Here is a 10058-nt window from a genome sequence, read left to right on the forward strand (position 1 = left end):
TTTGTCTCTTCTGATGTGAAAGTGTGGTGAGCTGTTTAAAGGTCTCCTCCCTCTGAGCTCCGAGCCTCCTCTCCGATCATTCAAAGAAAAGAATAAAGTATGCAGACGTATCTGCAGACGAGTCGAGGATTTCTTTTCAACCTGAATTACTCTCAAAGTCAAAAAGCAGCAAGCAAAGAAAGATAAAATACTAAAGAAATGTGTTTCCCCTTCCTCTAGCAAAACTGGAAAGAATGCCTCTCATGACAGTTCATCTGATGTGTTGGTGAACAACTTTCACTTACTGCCAAAAATGATTTACATAAAAACATGTACAGTTCATCTGTTGGGAGGTGCCGGGGGGCCGGACACATTTGTAGACCCCAGGTATCTTAAAGTTATCCTAGACAGATAACAACTAAACTTGCAATAGATTAAATAGGAGGGTGCAGACTGTTCGATTCTTTCTGCTGCGGTCGAGGCGACAAAACAAAAACAAATCAAACTCCCCACTCTTTATGAGTTTTAACATTTTAATAATTTGTCTTTATGTTGTTGAGCAAATTATAAGATTCTGTCTGTCACAAACACTAAATGTTTTAGAAATTAACATGTTCAAGAAATGCAGCCATCATAATATAAGAAAAGAAACGACAACAATCATCATCTGATTCAGCTGCAAAAGTCAGAGTTTGGTAAAACAGAAACTCACTGGCTGTGTCCGAAACCACAAACTACACACTGCCTACCACACACTTAGAATATAGATACTGACCTGACCGTTAGCATGGCGTTAGCAACACACGTACTTCCGGTCCGAGCTCCGTTCGTTGAGCTAGCATCAGGCTAACCCGACCGTTGGTCCATAAATATAATCAACAACAATATGCAAACGTTCATTACTAATACAACTTGGCAACATGTCAACTGTTTTTCAGCACGGTTACTTTAATATGCATGCTGCTGGCTAGGTCTGCGATTGGTCAGTCTGAGAGCAGCAATGCATTGTGGGGCCTATCTTGTAATCATCCGAGTATTTCTCACAAACATAAAAATGCACACAATGATTTCAGATCAAACTCAATGTGACGTCATGCTGAGTGTGAATAATATGAAAGTCTGCGGTTTCAGACACAGCCGTTCTTTCATTTGGACACCCAGCTGTTTCCTGAAATCTTAATCTTAAGGCCACAGCTTCTCCTCACACACACACACACACACACACACACACACACACACAATCACCTGTCAATGTTTACATATATATATATTTACAGAGTACACTCGCCCAGTTTTAAGGAGTATGTAATGAAAAAGTGAACTCATTGCATAAACGGTATGTTTGTTTTACTTGTGCTTTACAGTTTTACAGTATTTACACACAGTCGCTTCTCTGTAACCGTTCACTCGTGTGTTTAAGGAGGTTTCCTGCTCTCTCTCTCACTCTCTCTCTCTCTCTCTCTCTCTCTCTCTCTCTCTCTCTCTCTCTCTCTCTCTCTCGCTCTTGAGTTTGATCATCACCCTCAGACCAAACACAACTTCTCCTTAAAAAACGGCTTTGAGAATGTAAATCATCCTGCAGGTCAGACGACGTCCTGTGGGACAGCCACACACCGTTTCTCCGCCTGAGAGCTGTTCATGTTTTTTTGTTGCTGTTGGAGCGACTGCAGGGATCACACTGTTGGCACAAATGTTTGGTGTTTGGGTTAGCAGTGCTTTGTGGTTGGATGCTGTCGAAGCAGTTCACTAGAATTTCCTCTCCGACAGACTCTTTTGGCTTTTTGCAGAGTCATCTCCACACACATTTCCTCACACACACACACACACACACACACACACACACACACACACACACACACACACACCTCTATTCCTCCCTCCAGTTTGCAGATGTACTGACAAACTCTGTCAGCTGTGAGAAATAAAGACTGCTGCAGCTGCATAAGACACTATACCACATCTGGGCCACAGAGAACAAATATTCAGAGGTATCTGTAAAAGATTATTATCTTGGCGTGGATTTATTTAGGAATGTAAAAACGTCTTAATCTCATTAGGAAAATCAGATTAAGGTTTGTAACTGTTCTTAAAGGTTTTGTCCGCAGACAAATTCTGAGCTGGATTGAAAAAGCTTTACGGAGGCTGAAAAATGAAGCCAACACAGAAGTCCCAAAAACAGCAGTCCCTCAAGAGTCTGTCTCCTGCAGTGAGCCAGTCCCCATAGAGCTCTATGTTAAAATGTCTAACTTTACAGCTGCAGTTCCTCCAGTGTCCACTAGAGTCTGTCTCCTGCAGTGAGCCAGTCCCCATAGAGCTCTATGTTAAAATAAACATGTTTACATCCTGGTACAAAAACAGTTTGGGTCTCTAGAGCTCATTTCTCTCTTCAACTGTACGGGCTGAATGTTTATACAACTCACTTGTTTACATTATATTAAGGCTTAAAGGGATGTAGAATTAGGGGGCGTGGCCTCTTTCAGTGAAAGGTGGGAGCTGCTAGCTGTCAGCTAATTCAGTCACTGACCTTTAACCTCTGGGCCGTGCTGTTGGAGCCTTTTGGAGATTTGTTCATGTAAATATCAGACTATCTGTCTCTCTCTGTGAGCTTTATTGGACTAACAGACCGTCCAACAAGTCTGAGCTCCGCTTTTTACAACCACATGTTATTTGAAAGTTAGCAACAGTTAGCAGCTAGCTGAGTCTGTAAGAACCAAACTTGGACTGTTAGCTTGTTCACTGTTAGTCGTACTTTGGTTTATTTGTGGAGGCCTGTGCAACAACTGAGTCAAATATCAAAGCTGAATCAAAGATTATGTCGCTGCCGCTCAGTCACATTGCGTGTTGTTAGGCCATAACGTTTCATATCAACACAACTCTACCACTATAAGCACGTTGTTCTTTTGTTCCCAATCTGACAACTTTACCAAAATGACCTTTTCACCTCCACAGTCCGACTTAAAGGAGAATCTTCAAGCAGCTCCTCAAAGTTTTTGTCTTTTTGCAGCTGCTTCCGCCTAGAGCTGGAGGAAAGTCCAAAAACCCGCTATGCACTTTGAGTTTTTGTTTGATTTTGTTGTGCAATGGAAGGAAAACGAAGGAGGAACAGAGCAGGAGGTCTCAGAAGTCCATGTCCCAACCAGACAGCTCGTCAGGGGGGGAATCTTCATCTGGGGGGTAGCTGTCGAAGTAACTGTGATCTGTGGGTCCGCTGAGCTGTTAGGAAGAAGGAGGACGGTGAGAGAGCGGTAAAGGTGAGAGACTTTATAAGATAACAACTAGATTTAAAAATCTGTTTTAAAACAGTACCTAGCAACCCAACGTTTGAACGAGGGAGAACATAAAGGATTAAAGCTGCTCCCAGACTGCTCGATACAGTAATGTAACATGAAATCAAATGTTATACCAGATTCACGTAGAGTGCAGTGGTGGTTTTAATGCACATTTTGACTGTTTTCACCTTAACAAGTACAAAGCCATCTGTGATTTTCTGTGGGCGGAGCCTTTTGGTTTCCTTCTTTCTAATGGCCAGCAGGGGGCGTCTGGTTGTACAGAAGTCTTTGATTAAATGTTCCTCCTCCTGACTGAGGTCTTAATCTCTAGTTTCAAGTCTTCTTCAACACAACATGATGTTCATTCAGTAAGTTATGGTCCCATTTAGAGTCACAGAGACCAGAAAGTGGGGGAGGAGTTTGGGGCGGGGCTACCTGTGATTGACAAGTGGCTTCTATTGCCACCTATAAATTGTCTTGTTTAGAATTTGGTCATACAGAGAAACTAATGAGTCCGTATGTAACATGCATTTAGCGTTTAAAGTTAATTTAGAGATTAACCTTCCGAACCAAACTAGTGTTAGCATTAGCATTAGCAGATATTTTAGCATTCCTCTCCAGCTTTAATCGTCTCAATCAGTTATGGTCACTTCTGAAAGTAAAAAACAAGATGGCAACCAAAACCAAATGTCATTATAATGGTTTGAAAATGTTTCAACATTCATTTGTTTTATTCTGATCCGTCTGAAGGTTCCGTCTTACAGGTTTGTATAAATATATGAACTTACTTCTCTCTTCAGTGGAGATAGAAGAGTCCTGACCTTCAGACCCTCCCAGTTAAAACCATTAAACCACCTTCAGAAACATAAAGTGAAGACAGATTTCAGACTACAAGAAGAGGCTTTTGAATTTGTTTCAAGTGTGTTCATGTTCGTGTTGAACCTTTGGTCCAAATTAACAATATTCAATCAGATCTAATTTACTCAGCTAAACTTCCAAATGAGATCAACAACAAACTGACTCAGTCTCGTCTCACCTGTGCTTCTTGATATCTGTTATTCCGTTCTTCAGGTTGCCAAGACGCTCCGCGGGGTTTCTCCTGGAAAACAGAGCAGCATGGAAAGTTACTGAAATTTACTTTTCATGTAGGCTTTGTTCAAATCAAAGGTAAACTCACTCGTACTTACAGACATACGTATATGTTTTCTAAACTCTGTGAAGACAAACTTAAAAAAACTGCTGACTCATGTTAGTCTGGTCTGCTGCTCTGATTGGTCTGTATAAAGAATCAATGCTCTGATCCAGTGACGCTGCATGACTTGCTCTTTATGTTCTAGCTCATGAGACGTGTCCCTCTGCTGCCTCCTTTTGGGCGGTGGTGTGTAATGTGTTTCCTGCCTCATTAAAGCTCCCATCTCTTGTTTGGAAGAGGAGCAACTGAGCATGTGCAACTTATGATGAGAGTCAATGGAGGCCCGAAACGCTAGAGTCTAAAAACGTCACCAATCAGTAACTTTAGACACGTAGAACGTTTTAAATCCACATTGTTACTGCAGATTAAACATTTAACTCAAGAACTACAGAATATTTACTTTGCCCTTGGTTGGTTGGTACCTTAGCACCCTCTAATGGCCGGCTGACACTGGTTTGAATGTTACTCCATCTCGGTGATCTTTACCTGCACAGTTTGCGTATGAGGTCCTCGGGTCTCTTGGTGACCTTTTTGGGGAAGTCCATCTTCTCGATGCCTTTCAGGATGAACGTGTACGTCATCATCTGGTCGCTGCCTGAGAACGGAGGACTAAGGACAAAAACAACGTCAGCTGAGGTCAGTTTGGAAATCAGCTTTGCAGTAAAACTCATTTCAAGTCAACGAGTAAATGAGATTTTTAGAAACTGAAATCTGGATCTCCAGGACTCACCTGCCTGTGAGCAGCTCAAACACCAGGATGCCCAGAGACCAGAAGTCCACGCTGAAGTTGTGTCCTTTGTTGAGGATGATCTCAGGAGCCACGTACTCCGGCGTCCCGCAGAACGTCCACGTCTTCTGCCCACAGCGGATCTTCTTGGCGAAACCAAAGTCCACCTGAGATTCAAAAAGGAAACATCGGATCAATTCACTTTGAAACATCAGCTGGAGAACTTAAAGGTCCCATATTCTTCTTTTTCTGGTTTTATATGCTCTTTAGTGTGTTTTCCAAGTGTCCTGTGCATGTTTAGTCACATCTATGTGCAAAAATTCAAAGTCCACGGAAACGCAGCTTCTCCTACGTCCTCCTGTTAGCTGTAGCATTAGCTGCATGTAACGCTCGGTTCTAGCCCCCTTCAATAAAAATGTGTCAGTGCGGCGTCATGTCAGTGTGAGATCACTGATCTAAGCCCATTGGCTCGTTGTGGCAAGCCCAGCAGCTCATGTTGAAATTTCCGAGAAGCGTGCTGAGCAACTGACTAATAACGACAGAGCGGATCGGCAGACCAATCAGAGCAGACTTGGCCCACGTGGGGTCTAACAGTGTGGGCTCAACAGAGTGTAGCTGACAGACTCAGAGCGTAGAGGGAGCAAGGAGGAGCAGTACATGAAAACAGACACTTTTTTTTAACTTTATCTATTGTGAACGTACAAAAGTAGGTACATAGATTAAATATACGAACCCCAAAAAGGGCAGAATATGACCTCTTTAAAAGCCACCATCTTTACGAACTTCACACTGAGATAAGATCTTAAAACCCTCTGAGGAGAAAGTTTAGCTTGATCATTTGTGAACAATTTATTCTTCAAACCAAGAAGGTAGAAAGAGAACTTTTGGGCTCTGTGACGTCGAGTTTGTTCACATGGACTTCAGGACCCCGGTTTTGATCCAGTTCTTGATCCAGACACCGGGATAAGCCCTTATCTTAAATTAGAGAAACAAGATTTTGCTAACTGGAGAACTCTGAGAGAAAACAGGACACTGCTGCATGTACACGCCTCCGACAGTTACCGACTATCTGTGCAGGCACCGCCTCAGCCAAGTGACCTATCAGCAAAACAAACATGGCGGCTCCAACAACGGTGTCATACTTCCTGAGCGACAAAAAAAACTGGGTTTTATGTTTCCTGTTGCTGGAGATGAGGTGGATCTGTTGGCATGTTGCCGTTTGGTTGGTTAATAGATTCAGACTCTGATTGGCTAAGCTGTTGTTTGAATGTTTCTGCACAGCGTTCCTTCAGTCTCTTACTGGACACTCACCAGTTTGATGTATCCTTCGGTGTCCAGCATCAGATTCTCGGGCTTCAGGTCTCGGTAGAGGACACCTTTTCGATGGAGGTAATCGAAGGCTTCCGTGACACAACCCACGCAGAATTTAGCCGTCTGTTCGTCAAAACTTCCCCTGAAGACGAGAAAGAGGAAATCAAACTTAAAGCTGAGATCTTAAACTGTTAAAGGCTTTATATGTGACTTTTTGATCCAGCAGATGTCGCCCTTGAGCACCAGCATGAAACCAAAACAACTTGCGCTGCATTGTTGTGTTAGCATGCTAATGCTAGCGATCTTTATTATGCTGGTATCTTCACACTGCATGTAAATTTACCTGAAATGAGTGTGATCTAGAAACACAGTTAAGCAGTGAGTACAGTATGTTATTCTTCTTTTCTCTAGTCCCTCAATTAAACAACTTTATACATGAGGGGAGGAGTCAGCCGGCCGTCCCGGCGATGTAAACAAAGTGAAGCTAGGACTCTGAAAACTCTGAAAACATCACAGACAGTGGGACTCGGGTGTTACACCCATTGTAGACAGTCATGACTCACAGAGTTATTTTCAGAGGAGATACTTGATTTCTACATTTAATTGTGAAAAATCACATAAAGACTTTAAAGAGGAACGTGAGGCAGCTTGTGTTTGTTATTTACTGGTTAGCTTTGAGACTGACTGAGATTTCTCATACAGGTCTCAGTGATACACGCTGCATCTCCTCCCTCTCTACATGGATGTAAATAAACCCCTCTCTAGTGAGATTTTAAATAAAGACTGTTTGAAGCTCAAACATTTAAAGGAGCATGAAAACAAAGAGAACATGTGTCAGTGTGGGTGTTACTCTCTTACCTGTCTCTGAGCAGACTCCACACCTCTCCACCCAGACAGGCCTCCAGCAGCATGTACACATATTTATTATCCTTAAACGTGCGGTACAGTCTGCAGAAAGAGAAGCACAACTTCAGGATACTCTTCAACCATTCCACCTCCATCTGTCCTGTTTTATTCAGTGTTTTCCCTCGCTCTCGATTCCCATTGTTTTTTTGTCTATCCATAAAATGATTTATCATCTCCCTCCACCGGCTCCCAGTTTCTGCACACAGCAAATTTTAAACTCTGCTTCTCGCTTACAAAACGTCTTCTCCTTACTTTAACTCTGTCATCCAGGTCTACATCCCCCCCCCCACTACTCTCTGCCAATGAAAGGCGTCTGATCCAACCTTCACAACAGGGTCCTAAGTCTCTGACTAGACTCTTCTCTTCTGTCGCCCCCCGGTGGTGGAATGAACTTCCAAACTCCATGTGATCTGCAGAGTCCCTCTGCACCTTTAAGAAAAAGCTAAAGACCCAGCTCTTTCATGAATACCTACTAACTTAATGATGATGATTATCAGCACCTGTGCTCTGCCTCTGGTCATTTCCTGTCAGCACCTGTGCTCTGCCTCTGGTCACTTCCTGTCAGCACCTGTGCTCTGCCTCTGGTCACTTCCTGTCAGCACCTGTGCTCTGCCTCTGGTCATTTCCTGTCAGCACCTGTGCTCTGCCTCTGGTCACTTCCTGTCAGCACCTGTGCTCTGCCTCTGGTCATTTCCTGTCAGCACCTGTGCTCTGTCTCTGGTCACTTCCTGTCAGCACCTGTGCTCTCCCTCTGGTCACTTCCTGCCTAACAGATGAAGACTTTCCTCCTTGTTTGATGTTCAGTTCTTTAATCTGTTAATTGTCCACTTTAGCTCCTTATGAGACAAAGCGGCGTCACTCGGGCTTCTTCTATTAAACAACATTAAAGTGATAAAGTGAATGTAGAAACGCAGCAGGAGGAGAAGTAATGAAGTCTTAAAGACTCAGCAGGAGGCTCTGATTAATCAACGCAGACACAGTGGGTGTTATTACGACGTCCCATTCCTGCACTAATCATAGCTGTGAGTCCTGCAGTGGTGAGATAATAACTGACCCCTGTGGGAATGTTTTCAGAGTGGATTGTTAACACGGGACGAGGATGTGAAGCTTCAACATCAGGCTGAGAACAGACGTCATGCTCCTCCGTTCAGATCCACAGTTCTTGAGAACAGATTAGAAATGAGAGCAGATGACATTTCAAACGGGTGAAAGAGGAAGAGAACAGCAGGAGGTGTGATTCAGAGGCTGAACGATGGATTTCATATCCTCTGAATGAAGTGAAATAAGATCATCGTCGTCTCGCTGAAGACAGAGAAGAATCTGTAATAATTCATAAAAATAATAAACCACATTTCAGCCGCTCTGCCCCACGGAGACGACGTCATCTGCTCGAGGACGCCGCTGTGATCTCATCAAAAAACAATAAGAGCCTCGCTGCTCCACAGGACGGAAACTCCAGGAAATATAGAGATGGTGTAGAGGAAGAGGAGGATGAAGAGGAGGAGGAGGAGGAGGAAGAGGAGGAGGAGGAGGAGGAAGAGGAGGAGGAGGAGGAGGAGGAGGAAGAGGAGGAGGAGGAGGAGGAAGAAGAAGAAGAGGAGGAGGAGGAGGAGGAAGAGGAGGAGGAGGAAGAAGAGGAAGAGGAGGAGGAGGAGGAAGAGGAGGAGGAAGAAGAGGAGGAAGAAGAGGAGGAGGAGGAAGAGGAGGAGGAAGAAGAGGAGGAAGAAGAGGAGGAGGAGGAAGAAGAGGAAGAGGAGGAGGAGAAGAAGAGGAGGAAGAAGAGGAAGAGGACGAGGAGGAGGAAGAGGAGGAAGAAGAGGAGGAGGAGGAGGAGGAAGAGGAGGAGGAGGAAGAAGAGGAGGAGGAAGAGGAGGAGGAGGATGAAGAGGAGGAGGAAGAGGAGGAGGAGGAAGAAGAGGAGGAGGAGGAGGAGGAAGAAGAGGAGGAGGAGGAGGAGGAAGAGGAGGAGGAGGAAGAAGAGGAGGAGGAAGAAGAGGAAGAGGAGGAGGAGGAAGAAGAGGAGGAGGAAGAGGAGGAGGAGGATGAAGAGGAGGAGGAAGAGGAGGAGGAGGAAGAAGAGGAGGAGGATGAAGAGGAGGAGGATGAAGAGGAGGATGAAGAGGAAGAGGAGGAGGAGGATGAAGAGGAGGAGGAGGATGAAGAGGAGGAAGAGGAGGAGGATGAAGATGATGAAGAGGAAGAGGAGGAGGAAGAGGATGAAGAGGAGGAGGAGGAAGAGGATGAAGAGGAGGAGGAGGAGGAGGATGAAGAGGAGGAGGAGGAGGAGGATGAAGAGGAGGATGAAGATGAGGAAGAGGAAGATGAGGATGAAGAGGAAGAAGAAGATGATGAAGAGGAGGAAGAGGAGGAGGAAGATGAAGATGAGGAAGAGGAGGAGGATGAAGATGATGAAGAGGAAGAGGAGGAGGAGGAGGAGGATGAAGAGGAGGAAGAGGAGGAGGATGAAGATGATGAAGAGGAAGAGGAGGAGGAAGAGGAGGAGGAGGATGAAGAGGAGGAGGAGGATGAAGAGGAGGAAGAGGAAGAGGAGGAGGATGGGGAGGAGGAGGAAGATGAGGAGGAGGAACAGGAGGAGGAGGAGGATGAAGAGGAGGATGAAGATGAGGAAGAGGAAGATGAGGATGAAGAGGAAGAAGAAGATGATGAAGAGGAG

At 44.6% G+C, this 10058-nt stretch overlaps 1 protein-coding gene across 1 annotated transcript in view; it reads right to left on the minus strand.

Annotated features, from left to right (window-relative positions):
• Nucleotides 1-1417: 1417 nt before the first annotated feature.
• Nucleotides 1418-10058, minus strand: part of prkg2 (protein kinase cGMP-dependent 2) — a 24769-nt gene continuing 16128 nt past the window's right edge. Inside the window, exons 7-13 of the mRNA XM_065962538.1 lie at nucleotides 7337-7584; nucleotides 6479-6620; nucleotides 5171-5334; nucleotides 4927-5049; nucleotides 4285-4347; nucleotides 4037-4103; nucleotides 1418-3192 (exon numbers count right to left, since the gene is read on the minus strand). Coding sequence (XP_065818610.1) covers nucleotides 3097-3192; nucleotides 4037-4103; nucleotides 4285-4347; nucleotides 4927-5049; nucleotides 5171-5334; nucleotides 6479-6620; nucleotides 7337-7584 — 903 coding nt within the window. The 3' untranslated portion in view covers nucleotides 1418-3096. The remainder of the gene's footprint in view (nucleotides 3193-4036; nucleotides 4104-4284; nucleotides 4348-4926; nucleotides 5050-5170; nucleotides 5335-6478; nucleotides 6621-7336; nucleotides 7585-10058) is intronic.

This window comes from Labrus bergylta, chromosome 2, assembly GCF_963930695.1.
Source record: "Labrus bergylta chromosome 2, fLabBer1.1, whole genome shotgun sequence".
NCBI classification, from domain to species: Eukaryota; Metazoa; Chordata; class Actinopteri; order Labriformes; family Labridae; genus Labrus; species Labrus bergylta.